We start from the raw sequence: 19,426 nt of genomic DNA on the forward strand, positions 1-19,426 counted from the left end.
AGTTGATACTTACCGCGCTGATTACTTATAATGTGTAATTAATAATAAATGCTACGTACATCATCCAATAGTTTATTAAGTATCATAGGCCGTAAGTGATTTACTGTAAAAATTATTATTGGCATTTATTAAATTTAAATTTAAAGTAATTACTATGACTTGATAGTGATCTTCTTTAATTGATTTCTATGATGCACTCGGGTGAAAGGACTAATAAATGTGTAAATATGATATACATGAGCTATGATATTAATGGAAGCATCGGAGTTTGTTGAAGTCATCAAGTTGTCTCAAAAGATATTTCAAAAGCAATGGATTGCCGCCAAATAAGTTGTTTTATGCGTCTAATTTAGACGATTGGATGACAGTTGAATGTGCATAGATATGCGTGTATTATTGTGACTTTGACTTTGAATAATCATTTCAAGTTTGGCTCGCTCGCTTTTGTGTGTCTTGTCGAAAACCCTCCATCGTAGTTGATAGCCGTTCAACATGATTCAGTACATACTTCCCACTTCCCCGCCTATCCCATTCACGACTGCTTGGGGTGCTGAACAGGAGGCGGGGGCGCCGGCTTGAAGCACTGCAGCAGGAATGCGGTGTACACCACAAAGGCCACCGCCAGCGCAATCAGGGCGTACATAAAGATGTTCAGCTCGGGCTGACGGAAACGGTTCTTGCGTAGCCACTCCAGCACTTCGTCCTCGGATAACAGATCACCTTGAATGGGATTATTTATTTATTTATTCGTTAATTTATTTATTTATTTCGTTAATCGTTTCTCGTAATCATGGACATACCCCTGTATATGCTGGGAAACCGTCGGCGGAAGTAGACCATTGCCGGGAGCTTGGTGACGCCCCATTTCTTGGCATAGCGAGAGTCGGCCATCTTAACGAAGGTAATGTCCAGGTTATCCGTCTCGCTGTCGATGTTCTCCAGTTTTTCCAGCGCTGCAGTACTGTCCGGCTGATTATGTTCGTCTAGGTAAAAGGCGGTTGTTGTACTAATAGAAAAGGGTTTCAAAAAAGATAATAAACTTACAGAAGAAAACGGCTAGGAACTCATTTTCCTCGAGTAGTTTGTCGAGCATCTTTCGGTTTACTTCTTCTATTTCGTTTTTGATTTCGAATACATCCTGTGACGTTAGCCAGGTAATCACCTTGTCGTGTTGGTGCAGGTCACCGTCGTACAAGACGGGCACTTGTTTTCTAAAGTATTAAACGGATTAAAAATTTTATATATAGCTTAAACCATATTCTTACCTAAAGTAAACCAGGGAGGGTATATTCACAATCTCGTATTTTTTGGCCGCCTGGATACTAGCAATCTTTACGAAGTCAATGCCAAACATGTCTGCCTCGCCATCAATCTCCTCCAGCTCTTCCAAAATCTCTTCGCACTCAGCACAATCATCGTCATCTAAGTATGGGACGAGTCATAAGATTTTCTTGTGTTTCATCCAAGCTTCAATACTCACAAAAGAAAACAACCAATAAAGTGGACTCCGCCATTAGGCGATCCAGCATACGCTCGTTGACCTCCTCTATTTCATCGGCCAACTCGCGGTTGTCATCATCGATGAGCCATTCCAATACTGATTGCTCGTTTTGCAGGTCCCCCTCAAATAGTAATGGATTTCCATTTCTGCTCATGAATTTAGATGCCTTAAAATCTTAGTTGTATGAAAATCTTAACACTAACCTGAAATAAACTAATGCCGGGAAAGTCTTGATCGAGTAACGTTTTGCCAGCTGCGGATCCTGGATCTTGACCATATGAATGCCGAACACATCGCATTCGTCATCGATTAGTTCCAAGCCCTCTAATATCTGGTCGCATATGTTGCAGTTGATTTTGTCTGCGAAAAATATATGGTAGGCCAGTTACCCAGTGATAATTAGTCTTTATAATTAGAGCCAAGCTTGAGAATCGGTTAGCAATAGTGTGAGAGGCAAAGAAAACGCCGTAACAAAAAGGTATTCCCGTCCAAACTAAATTCCAGTGAATTCTAGAAATTTGGAACGCAAAAACTATGTATATCAATAGCTAAGGAAGGGCATGCAGAAAACTCATTTAGTTTGGTCGTAATACGATGGAAGCCTGGTTTAGTGCAGTCGGGAATCGATTCTGGGCATAGAACTCAACTCCTAAGGGGGTTATACGGCGGAGGGTTAGGGCTCCATGGAGCATGCGGAGTCGGAGCTTTGGAGTTTTTATTGTTTGCACGTGGAATACGGAAGGAATACCTTGTTTTTCGATACGTTTTCTTTTACGTGATATGTAGTTTTGTACGAATTGGCTGGATGAGTGTTTTGTGGATTTGGTGGTGGTCAGGTTGCTTTCTTTAAGACTAGAGGGGGAGCAAAAACTGCGGCAGAAAGCGGGTTGCTTCCCATTGCGCTCTGGTGGCACTGAGGTCGATGAGGTTGCAGTTTCGTTTTCGGGTTCGGTTTAAGACAGGGTTTACGATTTTGTGGTTTATGTTCGATGCGGGATACAATAATTCAGAATGTGGTATATCATGATAAAGTGATGGAGAACAGTCCGTCAATCGAACCAAAGTCCGATCGATAGGGGAGCTACTCACAGAAATACACGGCTAGGTACTGTGTCTCCTCCACCATTGTCTCCAGCATCTGGCGAGTGATCAGCTCGATACGATCTTCGGTCTTCTGGGTAATCAGCCACTGAAGCACCTCCTCCTCCTCGCTCAGTTCGCCTGTAAAATAGTGGCTTAGTATCGATGGCCCATCGATTGGTGGCTGCTTCACCCTCAAATACGTTGGGGATTCCTCCTTCGAAGTACACCAGAGCCGGGTACTCGTGCACGCCATAGCCATCGGCCACAGAGAAGTCCCTGGTCTTTACGAACGTTATGCCGTGTTTGTCGCAATCATCATCGATGTTTTCCAGCTCCTCCAAAACCTTGGTGCACTGCTCGCAGCCATCCGCATCTGATTGTCAACGTGGGGTTGTGGAATACAAGATTAGAATTATTCAACACGTACTGCACAGAATTAATTGACATACAGGGTACTACAAAAGCACTACATATGTGTACATAAACAAAAGCAGAGCAGAAGTAAAAGGGAAGTGTGAAAGCAAACGATTATAGTATATTTTATAAGTCCTGATTCCACTTTTCACGTTTTCAGTTACTGATAGGTAGGAAATCTTGGATTTACAACGACAATCTTTAATGGTAGAATCAGCACTTATGCTTAAAATAATGTCATTGGAGCTGAATAAAAGGAGTAGAAGATAACATCTAACGCTGAGAATAGAAAGGAGAAGTCGAATATGGCAGAGAGATGACAAAAAGAGTTGGAGCAACAAATAGATACAGTGGGGGTTGGATATTCTATATTCATTGGGGTTTTTACATTCGCAGTACAAGGAGGAAGTGTGTACAGTGTGCGTTGGCTATTGGTATCTGGTGGTTGTGCTGGGTTAAAGGTTAAACATTCTTGGACTCATTCCAGTTGCACGAGTTCTATACAGAAAGGTAGGCTACCATCCTCTAGCTTGCCAGTTGTCGCATCCGGTGGAGCAGCTGCAGAGGCTGGCGGAGAATCCCCCTCAGAACCTGCCGCCGGCGCATCCTCCGCCCCACCAGCGGCCGCCTCGGAAGGATCTGCCTCACTGCCGAAGGCGGCAGCGGCGCTTGCTGCTCCGCCCTCCTGCTGGTGCTGATCGCGTTCCTTTTTCAGCCGCGCCTTGCGAGCCGCTTTCGAATTACAAATGTCGCACTTGGTCTTGTTCCCTACGTTTGGGGTGGTTCGGTTCGATATGTGTGGTTCGGTTTGTGATTTCAGAGAGCACAGTCGTAAATAGAAATATAAATAAAGTCTTGTTCGGTTAGATACACAGAGCGCTGATAAGAGGCTTAGACTAGATTTATCTAAGTGGTTATCTACAATCATAAACACATAGTTCGCTGCAAGCTGTTTGCGCAAAAGCGTGGTACCAAACCCACAAAGTACGTATTACGAGATGCAACATATGGTTAATTTTAAAAACCGATTGAATAAACGAATGTTTCTTCATTTCTAGACTTCTGATGGACGTAACATAGTGTGAACTTCAAATTGGACATGGTACTTTGTGTGAATTGATACCACCAAACTGATTGCAGCACTTAAAACCTTGTTCTTCAGAGATATAGTAAATCATCGGTTGGTTCACAGACTCTTTTCGGCTGCAAACTTACAAAAATAGACTGCGATGGAGCCAGACTCTTCAATCAGATGAACGAGCCTTTCGCCTTCGAGATCTTCGATAACATCTCCACTTGGATCCTTTTGCGTGATCAGCCAAGTTAGGATCTGTTCTTCTTCGTAAAGATCACCTGCAAGGGAACGAGTTTATCTTTGGAACCAATAGCTCTCTGAACTGGAGACTCCTACCGGCGTATATAACTGGCTCCTTGGATGTGGGCTTGAAGAAGACAATAGCCGGCAGGGCAAACACTCCGTACTCCTTGGCCATTTGCTTATCGTCAATTTTGACAAAGTCGATGCCCGCCTTGTCCGCTTCGTCATCTATGTGCTCCACCTCGGCCAGAACGCGAGGACACTGCTTGCACTCATCGCTATCTGAGGGTATGTTATGGGTAAAGGATGGTAAAGCTAGTCCAATCCACTGCGGACCCTTGGGACTACTTACAGAATATCACTGCTACGTAGTCGGAATTCTTGCGGATCTTCTCGAACATCTTGCGGTTTACCTGCTCGATGTGATCGGTCATCTCCATGTTGGCCGGGCTCGTTAGCCAGTCAAGAACCTCCTCCTCGTCATCGATATCGCCGTCGTAGTTGATATACTTGCCCTTACGGAAATACGTCAGTCCCGGGGGATTCCTGAATCCGTACTTCTTGGCCATCAATTTGTCGTGCATCTTCACTATGTAAATGCCATATTCCGCAGCCTCGTCGTCTATTAGTTCGATGTGCCGCAGCACTCGTGGCGAGTCGGGATCATCTTCTTTGTCTGCAATTGCAAGAGGATATCCCAATCGCATTAATTTCAATAATTCGAATACCTTGTGAAAGATATTTTGTTTCTAAGAGACTTATTAAATATAAATTATATTTTGCTTTTGTGTTTTTGGGCAGTTACAGTTTTTAGTGGGCGCGATTTACTAAAATAATGTGAAAAACTCCTAGATTCCTTAGCATTTACCTAAACAGCGTTCCCGAGGTATACTTACAAAAAACAACCGCTAAAAAGTCTTTGGTGCCTATATACTCGAAAAGTTGATCACGATTAATGAGCTGAATGCTTTGGTCGGCCTTCTGTTCCAGAATCCAGTTGAAGACGTCCTGATTGCTTGCAATGTTACCTGGATGCAAAATTACACAAAATAGTTAGAACACATAATATTTCTATGTATTAGTCGAAGTTGAAATGTGTGGCTTGTCCATTTGGTGGCACATACCTGGTGGCTGCAGTTTGTCAATCAATCATCAGCTTTAATCTTGAATATGTATACAAAATTAATGACCGCTTTCTTTATTTTCACCCCCGCCCAAATGAAATTCAAAATCGGCATTTTGCCAAATTCCCACTCGGCGATAAACAATGTTACATTTGGAAGCCTATGACTCAATATATATGGTTATTGGGGGGAACATACATATATCCTCAGGGTTTCCAAGAATACATTTTAAGATTTTGTGTGGCCTATGTATATGTTTGAAATTATTTAACACAAAGGATTTCGTATTTTAACATTGGTTTAAAGTGTTTATAAATAAGAGAACCTAAGTTTATTAAGTTTGATGGCTTTTATTAAATATTCTTACAATCTCATTCGAGAGGTTTGTTTACAAAAGTGCTTTAGATCGATTTGCGTTTGAATCTTACAATCTGACAATTTCCATTTTGAATAATTAGGCTGACAAAAATACATGCTTGATCTTGACTTATCAGCTGCTGTTCAACAAAATTTCTTTACATATATGGTGGATTTAGTTACAATTGCGTGTAGAGTGGTAGGCTTTAGCTTAAGAAAACATAATGATAAAGATTTATAATTCGGTATTTGGCAAATACCGATAACAAAAACAACAGTGAGCGGTACAGAAATCGCTCTCAGAAGAAAACAAATGAAACGAAATGGCGAGCTACAATATGCGAGGCCATGTTCAGCGAGAAATATTGGATGTTTCGTTTCCATAACAAAATTAAGTATACGGCCTGTATGCTGTAATATATCTACAAATTTCTGGTTACAAATTATAGTTTTTAATGTTGTTATTATGAAAACAGTTGGCTGCGCTCATAGTTACACGTTTTAGTTAAATTAGCTAACAGTTGGGCACTGTCAGGTGTAAATTGTTTCAAAAAAATATTTATGCGTTTGTTCGTTCGTTTGCTATGCTTTTGCCCTTGTTTAAATTAGACTAACTACATAAATGTAAATTGTATATTGCGACAAAAAGAAGTAGTATCAAAAAAGTTTAGACGTTCGTTATTGACAAAAGACAAAGTCCTATTAATTTGTTAATAACAAAGATTGCTGACTAAATATACAAGTGAAAGTTCTCAGAAATTTTATAGTTGTTTGTTGAAGTAATTGCTTTTAGTTTGAACAAAGTTTGTTGAAATCCGTTGGCAAAATGCAACAAATGTGTGGCTTAGTTAGTTATAGACCTGACCTCTTGAAAAAAGTTAAAGCGAAAATATCAACAAAGTTTCAGTTAGTAGGTTTTCTTGATCATTTTTTTTTTTGTTATTTCGGGTTTCGTGTAATGCTGCTACTCGTGGATCTTCTTAAAAGTGTGATCTAAGTAAGATCTGATCTGGCACATAAGATGGGTGGGTATTTTGATCAATGCTATTGTGCCAGATTGTTCAGAGTTAGTTACTTGTTTCTTGCATTCACACATAGATGATGTACATTTAGTTATAGAAACCTGTCATTGAAGGTTCTTTTCGTGGCTATATTCAGGATTGAGTTTGTATTTGGTTTTGGTTTTGGGTTTGGTTCTGGTTTGATAATTGTCCTATCAGTTGGCAACAGTGCGTATACGTGCTACTTTAGTATGGCATATTATTCAATCATACAATCACTATTTAACTGTCTGTGGTTATTCACATTCAGTTAAACTGTTGCCTTACTCCCACAGAGAGATATCCTGAAAAATGATATCATACAAATTTTTTAGTCGATTTTGGAAAAAATTTATGCCTGCAAGACACAAGAGAAAGAAAAGAGAAGAGAAATAAACAAATAAGGTAACGACCAAATTGTGCGTGTGTCTGTATGTGTCTGAGTATGGGCACAACTAGAGCAAAGTGATCAGGGATTCAGGACAATGAGCTTGACGTTAAATGGATTTTGTCTCAGATTGTTTCTAGTGCTAAATGACTACGGTGTCTGGTCCAATGGTCCAACGACTACGTACCGGATTTGACATTCAGCTTGCCGGACTTCTTTGACGACTTCTGCTTAGATACCTTCTCCACCTCCTGAGACTGATCGTCGTTATCCTTGGCTACTGTCTTCTTGCCAGCCTGCGGCTTGTTGCTTCCTCCCGAGCGCTTGTTGGCATAGGAAACCTTGACCAGGGGCTTGTCCTCGTCGTCCTCATCGTCGTCATCGGTGTCCTTGGTGTCCTTGGAGAGCTTGGCCTGCTTCTTGGTGGCCGCCGGCTTTGTTGCCGATTTGCTGGACGCCTGGCCGGCGAACTGGAAGTTGCCGCCGCTTGGACGCTTGCCCTGATCGCCTTCGCTGTGCCCGATTCGCTGGGCCGTCATTTTAGGAACTTTCGTTGACTTCTCCAATTTGGTTGGACAGCATTGGAATGGTTTATAATCGTTGGGCACGAAATTGTTGCCGCGCTTAGCTGAATGGCCGTCATGGCCCAATCCAACATAGAAACATTCGTCATCTGTGTAAGCAAACAAACAAAAACATTTTGTCAGATTGTTTAATTTAAAAATTTATTGTTTATTTTTGGTTCTCTATCAACAGAAGGTTCGTTACGATAAGTTAAAGAGGTTTTAACAAAAGTGCATCATTGTAGGCTAGAACTAAGGTTCAAAGTCGCAAACTGGCTTCTTACACTTTTCTTAACACCTCCGATATTACCACAGAGAAAGAAAAAGAGCAGTTAGTACGATTTTCGAATTGATTTTCATTAAATTCAGACTTGAAAGATTCCTTGTTTTAGAGTAAAAGCGTGCTTTATGAGTGGAAGAGATTTGAAATTGTTATATAATATAATTTAAAATTCTATTGCAAAACTACTAACTGACAAAATGCTTTTGATGCTGACTGTACAAGTTTCGGATTTTGATTCTAATTTATAAACATATCAAATATCGAGTTAAGCCCACGTTGTACATTTCGTTTTCGACTGAGTATCAGTGAACTCACTGCGACTCACTTGATCGAACTCTTAGTTGTTTTTGTTTATATGCTTAAATATTGTCTATGGAACAGCAGGATCGTTATAAATTAATATAACATTAATATAAAAACAAACATGTCGATTTCTTAAAGTATTATGAGAAAGTAAATTATAAATTGAACAAATTAGGTATTAACACAATTGTTGTATCATTATCAAAATAGTTACGTTTTTAAATAAAAAAAGTTTCCTGGCTTAAATAATTTCAAACATTGTGTCAGCTATGTATGATTAAATATTCTTTATGGCCTTGCAGTAACAAAGACAATTGACTTAGAAAGTGGATAAAGCTGCGGATGTAGGTGTAAAAAGATTCTAATTTCAGAGGATCAAAAATATACGAATGTGGGTAGCTATTTTGACTAGACTGTATTCCCAATTAAGATAGTGCCTCACATGATAGTTGCTTTAGCACAAAAGCAATGCGCACAGCATAGACAAAAAAGTCTCGTGATTGTAGAGTGGTTACCTTGGTTAAATGCTTTTTTATTTGAATTCCTCTTCCCCAAGTCTGTAGATAGACAATGAAAATAACTTTAGTCAAAGTTACAGAGTTTTCTTTGGCATAGTACAGTGTACAAGGATGTGTTCTCCGATGGGGTGAAATCGGGAAGGGAATTAAGGTCGGATAGGGCAAAACATTGAACAACTTCAGTTAGTGCGTCAATGGCAACTCACATTCAGGTATTACCTATTTCATCTATAAGCCGACCTGAGCAAAGGTCAGCAAGGCGGTGTATCGTTCTACCTTTGGCCGTATGCCTATATTTTGGTTTACTCTTAATATCTTCTTCGTCGTTCTCATTATCGTCCTCCCCTGTTGCGTCCCCGTCCTCGTTATCGTCCTCGTTCTCATTGTCTGTTTTGTCATCGTCATCCTCATCGTCATCGTCGTCTTCGTCCCCGTCATCCTCGTCCTCATCATTCTCTCCCTTGTTATCGTCTTTGTCATTGTCGTCCTCATCTTCTTCCTTGTCATCCTCATCTTCATCGTTCTCTTCGTCGTCCTCGTCATCTCCATCATTATCCCCTTCGTCATTGTCATCGTCGTCGTCCTTATTATTATCTTCTTCTTCGTTTTCGTCGTCGTCCTCATTATTATCTTCTTCTTCATCGTCGTCGTTCTTATTATTATGTTCTTCTTCATCGTCGTCGTCCTTATTATTATCTTCTTCGTCATCGTCGTCGTCTTTATTATTATCTTCTTCGTCATCATCGTCGTCCTTATTATTATCTTCTTCGTCATCCTCGTCGTCATCATTATTATCTTCTGCGTCATCCTCGTCCTTGTCGTCATCATTATTATCGTCTTCGTCATCTTCGTCCTCATTGTCATCTTCCCCGTCATCCTCGTCGTCATCGTTATCTTCTTCTTCATCTTCCTCTTCGTCATTCTCGTCGTCGTTATTGTCATCTTCATTATCGTCTTCGTCGTTCCCATTATCATCTTCTTCTTCGTCATCCTCTTCGTCCCCATTATTATTATCTTCGTCATCCCCGTCGTCCCCATTTTCATCATCTTCATCATCCTCGTCTTCGTCAGCCCTTTTAGTACCTTTCTCCCCCGTTTCATCTTCGTTATCCCCATTTTCATCGTCATCAGTGTCCCGTCTTTTCTTATGTAATCTTTCATTGCGAATCGAATTCTGCAGACGCTTTAATCTTTCTCGTTTATCCTCATCGCTTTCTTTGGGATAGCGCAATTTAACAATTTTTTCATTACTGTCGCCGTCATCATTGCCTATATAAGAAATTATCATTACGTTTTGTACTTTTAATTTAAGCAAGAAACGGGTTCATGATATTGGTTTTGTAGTTTTTTAAGATTTATGGAAATCTTTTTAGTGTTAAATGACTTTGTGTCAAAAGTTTGGCTTATGAGCGTGTGTTATAAAGCATAAACACGTTTAAAAAAAGGACGCTTACTCTTTTGATTGACTAACCACTGCAGCACACGATTTTCATTTTTGAGATTACCTGAGGAAAAAAAGACTGTTAGTTCCGGTGCACTAATATAGAAAAGACCAGCAACCTACCATCATACATAATCGGGACGCCGGTCTCGTAGTAGACCAAAGCTGGAAATGCAAAAATGCCAATTTCATGAGCCAGCTTAACATCATTGGACTTGACAAATTGTATTCCGTGTTTGTCGGTGTCATCGTCGATGTTCTCCAACTCCTCCAAGATGTCAGAACACGATTCGCATTCATCGTCATCTGTTGTTGTTCAAACAACTAATGTCAATCGAACATTCGATTCAGATTAATGAATAATAAACTTACAGAAGAACACAGCCAGGTGCTCAACATCGTTGATCAGAACTTGCAGGGTTTTACGATCGACAGATTCAATGACATCAGCTGTAGACTCGTGCAAATCAATAACCCACTCAAGAATTTCCTCTTCCTTCATCAGGTCACCTTAAAACATATATTCAAAATATACATCTTGGTATAAATTGTCTCCATCATGAATGCATCAGATCTTACCGGTGTAAATTGTTCTAAACTTATGTCTATAAAATGCAAGTGCCGGCAGACCGGGCAGGTCGTACTCCTTATCAATATCATCGTCGGATGTCTTTACAAAGTCAATGTCTTTTTCCTCGCATTCGTCATCGATGTTCTCCAGCTCGTTAAGGATCTTCTGTGCTTTTTTATCGCCCTCAGCGTCTGCAGAAAAATAGTTTAAGGACAATACAACATTCATTTTTAAGTTGTCTTACAGAAGAATACGACTACGTGATCGTTCTCAGCCAAGATCTTATCCAACATCTTCACATTGACCTCCTCAATTTTTCCGGGAATTTCAAGGGTCTCGTCGTCAGTTATCCAGGCCAACACCTCGTCCTCGTCGTCTAGATCTCCGGTGAAATGGAGTGGATCACGGTTTCTAAAGAACACCAGGCGTGGATAGGTCTTGACATTGTATTTCTTAGCGATTCCGGTATCCTCAGTGGTAACAAAAATGATGCCAGCTTCATCCAATTCATCGTCGATGCTTTCCAGGGCGTTGAGAGTGTGCTCACAGGTCTCTCCGGGTTCGCAGGGACCCGTGAAGAAGACGACGACATACTCGTGTTCGTTGATCAGATTGACTAGGATCTCATCGGTAACCTCCTCGATAGTAGCTGTCTTTTTCTGGACAAGAAGCCACTCGAGCACCTCATCCTCGTTCATCAGATCGCCTTCATAAAGAGCCGGGATCTTGTTTTCGAAGTAGATAAGAGCCGGCAAATGATCGAGACCGTATTCCTTGGCTTCAGCAGCGTTATCAATGCGTACGATGACAATCCCCTCCTTCTCCAGTTCATCATCGATGTTCTCCAGTTCGTTTAGGATGCGCATATCCTGCTTATCGTCCTTGTCGTCTGTGGGCGAATGTTAATGATTACTATTGCTATAAACATATGTACTTTATCGGTGTGGGCTACTCACAGAATATAACCGCTAAGTGCTCGGTGTTCTCGACCAACTTGTCCTTCATCTCATCGGTGACCTCGGGAATTTCGGAATAGCGCTTCTGGTGCACCAACCAGCCAAGCAGCTCATCTTCTTTCATCAGATCACCCTCGTAGATGTGTGGAATTCCACGTTCAAAGAGTACAATCGATGGTATCTCATCGATACCCCATTCTTTTGCCTCCTTGTCATCATCGATCTTGACAAAGGCAATATCGTTCTGATCGCACTCATCGTCGATGTTTTCCAGTTCTGCGAGGATCTTCTGTGACTTTTTCTGGTCTTTGTCGTCTGCCAAAAAGTTTTCATGTGTTAATTTAATTTAATATGAAGCGTTTTGGCGACAATTCAATTAACTGATAAACAAACTTTTGTTTCGCTCAACTTGTAACGTAAAACCTACAATCTACACTACTTTCCTAACAGTTTTCCAGATTAACCCTTACAAAAAAGGGTCTACTAGTTATTTTTTAGTTATAAATTAATACGTTTTTAAGCGCTTTTGAAAGTTACTACTAAAAAGCAGGGTTAATGTTACGATTGCAGTCACCCCAGAAGTACAACACCAATTCAACTGTACAATATCAACAGAGATAAGGAGTGGAGTGCGCAAGCGTCCTGGCACAAAGTCGCAGGTCCCTGAAATAACTTACAGAAAAGAACAGCAACATGGGGCATTTTCTCAATAATTAAATCCAACATTTCGTCGGTGATGTCCTCGATTTGATCGGAACTCGTTTGGTCTGTTAGCCATTTTAGAAGCTTCTCCTCGTCCTCCAGATTGCCCTCGTAAATAGTTGGAATGCCTTTTTCAAAGTATATCAGTTTAGGAACTTTATTGATGCCATATTCAACGGCCTCCTCGGGATTGTCGATCTTCACGAATGTAATGCCCAATGCGTCGCACTCGTCGTCAATGTTTTCCAGCTCCTCGAGTACTTTCTGGGACTTCTTGTCGTTGTTGTCGTCTGGAAAACAGCTTATGAGCAAATATGTTCGCCACCTTATGCGCAATGAGGGGAACGGGGTTTCAATATTTACAGAACAGCACGGCAATGACGCGTCCTTCTTTGATCATTGTATCGAGCATTTCGTCGGTGACGTCCTCGATCTCATCCCGTTCCAACTGTCCCAACAACCATTTCAGAATCTGCTCCTCGTCCATGAGATCGCCGTCGTACACATTCGGAATTTCTTTTTCAAAGTAAACAATGGCCGGAATCTGCAGATCGAATTATGTTATTCGTGTCAAAGACGTATCAATCTCCAGCTCGCTGGCTTCCTACCGAATCGATTCCGTAATCGCCTGCAGCCTTCGTATCATCGATTTTCACAAACTGAATGCCATGCTTGTCGCAGTCGTCGTCGATTTGCTCCAACTCCTCCAACACGGTCATCGAATCGTCGTTTCCATGATCATCTGCAGCAGATTAATGTCAGTCGATTATCGCAGTCGTGTCTCGCTAAAAGTCTCATTCATCTACATACAAAATAGCACGACCAGGTTGTCGATATTGCTGATCAGCGTAGACAGAGTCTTCGAAGTGACGTCTTCAATCACATCATCCTCATCGCCCGTCGACTTATTCTGCACCAACCATTCCAAGACGTCCTCCTCTCGCTGAAGTTCACCTGGAGACACAGTTCGATATTAGCGAAATGAATACCGAGCTCAGCATAGGATTGATGTGTTTGATTTGTTGTTCTGAGTTTGATTTGAGTGGTGGTGCAGGATTCAAGAGAATGTGGCTTGGGATGGAGGTATGTACCTTCGTATATGATTGGAGTCTGGTGGCGGTAATAGACCAAGGCTGGCAGGTTGCCTAGATTGTATTCGTCGGCCAATGCCTCGTCGTGTATCTTCACAAACCCGATGCCCAGCTGGTCAGCTTCGTCGTCAATATTCTCCAGCTCCTGCAAGGCCTTGGCGCACTTGCGGCATTGCTGTTTGTCTGGCGTTGGCGGATTTGTTGGATTGTTTCATAGAATCAGGCAAACATACATAATTAGGGCCATCCGGCAGAGGGGAAACGTCTCGATAAGCAAGGAGTGGAGTACAGTACAACAGGGTAGGGTCTGGTGTTGGTATGGTGGTATTATAATGCACGGAAAGGAAGAACATTCATTCAGGAATTATGTTTCGTGCGGCCGTAAGTGGGGGTTATGCTGGAGCCATCTCAGACATAGATGGGTGCATGCAAGGTCCATGGAATTCCACATAACTCCACGGTTACCCATTCTCTGCGAGGCGATTCGTTTATTTACACAATTTGTTTACAACATCCCTGTCGGTCTGCGTGCAACCTGTTGCAATGTGCTTGTCTTGGTAGAGGAAATACATATCAGCGTGGTTGAAGAAAGACGAAAAGCTTTCTCATTGCCTTTATTTTCCCTCTATTTCATTGCGTTGGGCTTGCCACAATCGTAAATGTGTTTTCAGCAAGCTTTCGCTTTTCTGGCGGACGCTGCGTATACGTAATATTTATTTCTGTTGACTGGCCACATGTTTATGGCAACCTATAGTCGCACCTTTCCGAATGCAGTTAGCTGGCGGTAGTGCCCAAAATGACACGCCTTCAAAAGCCATTACCCCGACCAAAAAATATGTCTCTAATTTTCCCAATCAACGCGACTTATTCATAGCAGCTGTTTGAGTGGGTGTCGCCAAGGTGACAAGGCCAACGCTCACACACTCGCTCGCGAAAATTCTTCATAATTTACTGCACAATGCAAAATGTTTGCAAAAACGTATTTGTGATAAATCTAGAAAATCAGACATGTTTGTGAGGCTCCAACTTTCTCACTGACCAATTTATGGCCCTGCCGCAGAAATGGGCAATGTTGCACTTAACTAAAAATAACTATAAATAGTGCAAGTCAGTCGGGGAAGAGCCGGGCGGCACACACAGTTATAGAGCTGCAGTATAGGACGGCAATATAGGTATTCGTATATTATGTAAATCAGCATTTGGCTGCGACAACTGAAGATCTGCCCATAACCATGCACTGCCGGCTCGTGTGCGCCATGCTGATGCTGATGTATTGCTGAATGCAAAAGCAATTAAAAGCGCTGTCTGTCTGCAACCTCTGATGGATTCAAACTCAATTGCAGGGGGGAATGGTCAGGGGCGCTGTGAAGGGGCGGCACAATGGGCCACGATTTCTTGTCTTGTCTCACCTACATGCTGTTCTTCGCATCTATGCATTAGAAAAGGCGTTTTGTTTTTTGTTTTTTTTGTGTATGCTGTCTGCGTTTGATAAAAATACCTATGGATAGTGAGCGGATGCTACACAAATGTTCTTCTGAATTCACACACTTGCCATGTGAGTGTGGCTATAGTTAGTTGTTTCAGAATTAAGCAAAAATAACAGCAGCAGCAGCAGCAAGAGCAGCGAAAAATCATTTTGTTGGCCCACCAACTGCTTGAGTTTTCTATTTTTAACACTAAAATTGTAGGTGGCTGTGTCGGAAAGAGACGGATGGCCACGAATACTTTGTTGTTGGCTAAGACATCACCGTGTGTCTATGTACGTGGTATATATACCACATCTGCAAGTATTGAATTTATAAGCTTAAATTCTATAGGTAAATTCCTGCCTTTCTCCATAATTCACGCAAGGCCACCCTACACTCGGATATCGTCTCTGAGGAGATTCTGTCAGATTACGATTTCTAAACTGATCCAACTTAAATAGCTTAGTGCGAATCCCGAATTTCCATTCAGCTAGCCGCCGGATTGTCCAAATCACAGGATTTGGGATTGGGTTGTGATTTGGGGGGAAGAAGGAGAAGAGTCGTGCCGACAAAAACATAATCTGGCGCCGAGCCCAGACATTCATCTGCATTGATTCTGTTGTAATGTTTATTATTATACGTATACGTAATATGTGTGTCTCCCTTGGTCGATAGCAAACGCTAAAATGAGATATCTTGTTTTTCTAAAAGATTACTGAGAATTACTACAGTGGTGATTGGGTCTATTTTAGAATGTGTCCTTTACCCGGGGCATCGACGTTAAATTGGCTGCCGGAGATATTAAAGATTTCTCAGTTAAGGTTAAAAAAAAAATTAGTTGGTTCCGAGCAATATCAACTTGAATCTCCCAAGCGTTTCATCTTAGCAAGCACAAACACACTGAATTGTTCGGTTAATTGGGTTATACAGCCAATTATAAATTACATATTTACATGTCGAATAGTGGGCATTGCGAAATAATCTTTTCAAGTCAACTTTGGTATTACTGGAATCAGGAAAATTACGGTGGAGTAGGGTAAAACAGAAATTAATATGGGGGAAACGAAGTTTCGAAGTAGGTAATTATAAGGAGCAAGATAGAAGGTTCCCAGTATCTTTCAACTTACCCATAACCCTGGGCGGGCATGTTTCATGATCTGGACCTGAAGTCGTTTGATAAAATAGATATTGGATTGATAAATTGTCCTTTTGTACTTTGGCTCAAGGGTTCGAAACACCGCCGAAAGAGATATTATTATTATATAGAGAGTATATTAAATGTTAAGTATGCTGCCACTTTGCTATGGTTAGTCACAAATAGTATACGTATTTATAGAGAGAGAGTACAGACATACGCATAATATATTGATTAATGGAATATACAGAATAGGTACATTTGATAGTAGTCTATACCTAGCTGTATGATTTTTAGTCACAAGAGAGCTAAACTGTTTGTGTTCGCTAAAAACTGCAACTGCTTTGAAAAAGAACATTATCAATTAAAGTCTCCAACATAGGAGTTTCCGGAATGCTAAACGTTTGAAGAACTATGTGCTATGGTTAAGTCATTCACACTTACAGAATAGAACGGCTACAAAGTCGGTGTCCTCGATAATCTTCTGCAATATCTTGGCATTGACCTCCTCGATGCGATCGGGCAAGTCCATGGCCTCCAAGGAGGTGAGGAAATCGAGCACTCCTTCCTCGTCCATAAGATCGCCATCATATATGATGGGCTCCTTCTCCCTGCGGTTTTCGGGATTTGTATTCGATTAGGTCTTGTATCTGATGCCTAATGGGGGGGTACCTACCTAAAGTAGGTGAGGGCGGGGAAGTTCTTGATGCCATACTGCTTGGCAAGTCGTTTGTCGTTGATTTTTACAAAGTCCACACCAAAGGAGTCGGTGTCATCGTCGATTTTTTCGAGCTCCGCTAAGACCTTATCACAGGTCACGCAGCTTCGCGCATCTGAAATCGTAGAAACCGAGCATGTTAGTACCCAAGATCGACTATTGATACCAGCAGCGATAACTAAATTCGCATTCGAATTGAAAACCCAAAGGCCTGGCCAAAGTGGAGCTAAATGCCGCAAAGATTATTCATTCGTATAGTAGATGCAGGATGCATCATCAGACCGTTCAGTTGAAAATAAGCCTGAATGAATGAGTGAAATGACAGCAGCGCCAGGGCAATTCTGTGCTATTAATGCGGCAGCAACTGCCAACAAATATGCTGAAATTTCTAAATTAATTCATAAAATTCATGCGGCCACTCACTATTAGGGAAATGAATTGCAGCACACAAAAGACCACCGTTGGCCCATGTCTCTACAAACGTTCAGGTTGGTTAAACGGCAGACCAGAGTGCAAAATCGAAATCATTAATATATCGCCGAGTAAACAGCCATTTCAATTGTTTGGCAATCTGTTCAAAATAAATTTTCACAGCTTGGAAAGTAATCGCGAGTTGGTTGAATCTGCCCCCTCCTATCGGCACCTAATGTTTTTATTTACGAGCTCCAACACTAAGATGTTTCCTGTGTATACAGGAAAATCCACTGCAGGATTTTTGATTTAAAATCAAAATCAACATAAATAACGTTTAGTTGAAACAATAAACACCTTTAGCTTATCGATAGATCTCGTTTACATATTGAGCTATCTGTGATGTGATGGCCAAAACCATGCAATTTGCGTAGATTTTCCATGATTATCTAGATGGTCAGCCAGCGTCATTGGACCTGAGGCTTTTGGACTTAAAATATTTTCATTGTCAACGATTATTTTTGGAATTGCCGCCAATGCTAATGAAACACATCGGGAGGTATATAAAATAGAATATTACAATCCGAAGACCACTTTCGTGCTTATTAACTTTGACATTGGGGAGCAGCGCATTAAGGCCAAATCTATTTGTAAGCTGATTTAAGATATTTACCAAGAGTTTTATAAATAAGCCAATGTTTAACTCGAACGGGAACCATTTTTATGTAACCCAAAGATAGGTGACCAATGTGAGCAATTGGCTGAGTTGATTGAAAATAAATGTAAAAGGGCAGAAAATCTGCTGCCAACTGGAAGGAAATGAAAGTCTGCTTGCGAGGTACATTTTGTGCCAAAATTTTGCGCCCAAATAGACTAAAAAACCGAAAATATAAAGAGCTACAAAGACGACGGCAACGACAACGACAACGAGGATTTCTCACAGCCAGAGAGATTTCTCTACTCATAAACAGATCGCAAAGATAGCGCAGAAATGAAAAATATATCGAAAAGGGAAGGCAGCACAGACTACTGGCACTCGGGGAGGAAATAAAGAAATAGAAAAAAAAATTAACCGAATGAAAATCGCGGACATTTCGAGCAACGAATTTTTCACATATTTTCATTTGTATGTGAATTTTTAGAATTTTCACTAGCGAAAATTTATATAATATGGCTTCTGTTACTATTTCGAGTCCGGTCCGGTCCGGTCTGGCAACAAGTGAGCGGTGCCCGGACGGACGATGCCCCCCGGAGCATGGGCACACCCCATCCACTTACACCAAAAGACGGCGACGTAATCCTTGTCGGCCAGGAGCTTCTCCAGCTGCTTGGCATTGACCTCCTCGATGACGGCCTCCGGTTCCGGAGGCGCCACTGGCTGCGAGCCCTTCTTGCTGTTGCCTGCTGCGCCACTCACATATCCGGGAAAACTCAGGGCCAGCAGAGCACACACGAGCAGCGAGAGAGTCTTGAGGCGGGTGATAGTCATCCTGCGATTGGTGGTTACGGTTGTGATGTTCTTTAGGACCTTAACGCGAACATGCGTGCGCGTGCCTGCTCGTTTTGGTGTGTTCTACAGTTTATAGTGTTACAATTGTATAATTGATTCGTTATTGTCGTTTCGGGTCTTCGTTATTAAAATTTGTATTCCTTTGAGAATCGGGCACTATTTTTAGTTGATAATGGTGTTTCTTCTTTCGCAATTTATTTTATGTATAACAACATTTTGTTCACTGATACATATATGTATACGGTGCTCGTATATGCTCAGGCGATATATATGTGGGGTATATACGAGAATAATTAGATTATATATGTGGCTTCTTGCTTCTATTAATTGAACGTTTTCCGCGGACTGTACTGTTTGCTCTTCAGATTTTGTTCCACTCCGTGCAGAGGTCCGCTCGCAACTGAAAGTATTTTGGTGGAATCTCGGTGCCATTCAAGGGGCCTTGTCCGAGCTTTCGGGATGGGGATGGGGATCGGGATCGTGGTCTTCGTGCTTTTCCGCTGCTTTTCCGCTCCCCCGAAAAGCTTACGCGG

At 41.5% G+C, this 19,426-nt stretch overlaps 1 protein-coding gene across 16 annotated transcripts; it reads right to left on the minus strand.

Annotated features, from left to right (window-relative positions):
• Nucleotides 1–56: 56 nt before the first annotated feature.
• On the minus strand, nt 57–19,302 carry LOC120443948 (FK506-binding protein 5). 16 transcript variants are annotated; one of them, XM_039623397.2, is made up of 27 exons: nt 18,662–19,301; nt 16,931–17,087; nt 16,699–16,865; nt 16,247–16,282; nt 13,654–13,836; nt 13,373–13,516; nt 13,171–13,304; nt 12,926–13,106; nt 12,538–12,852; nt 11,861–12,175; nt 11,149–11,793; nt 10,913–11,095; nt 10,706–10,843; nt 10,457–10,639; nt 5,213–5,344; nt 4,669–4,992; nt 4,410–4,598; nt 4,214–4,351; nt 3,518–3,766; nt 2,775–2,957; nt 2,591–2,722; nt 1,705–1,861; nt 1,481–1,647; nt 1,266–1,422; nt 1,045–1,211; nt 801–983; nt 57–720 (listed from the first exon to the last, which is right to left on the minus strand). In XM_039623397.2, exons 1-27 carry the CDS (start codon nt 18,870–18,872, stop codon nt 533–535), a joined length of 5,358 nt encoding a protein of 1,785 aa, XP_039479331.1. In that variant the 5' UTR covers nt 18,873–19,301; the 3' UTR covers nt 57–532. The 16 variants fall into 16 exon arrangements, with proteins under 16 accessions (XP_039479331.1, XP_043861675.1, XP_043861678.1 ...); XM_044005740.1 differs by lacking the exon at nt 3,518–3,766; XM_044005743.1 differs by lacking the exons at nt 12,538–12,852; nt 12,926–13,106; nt 13,171–13,304; ... (1 more) ...; nt 13,654–13,836; nt 16,247–16,282 and having other exon boundaries at nt 18,662–19,302.
• Between the last annotated feature and the right edge of the window lie 124 nt (nt 19,303–19,426).

Source organism: Drosophila santomea, chromosome 2L (genome assembly GCF_016746245.2).
Source record: "Drosophila santomea strain STO CAGO 1482 chromosome 2L, Prin_Dsan_1.1, whole genome shotgun sequence".
Classification (NCBI taxonomy): domain Eukaryota; kingdom Metazoa; phylum Arthropoda; class Insecta; order Diptera; family Drosophilidae; genus Drosophila; species Drosophila santomea.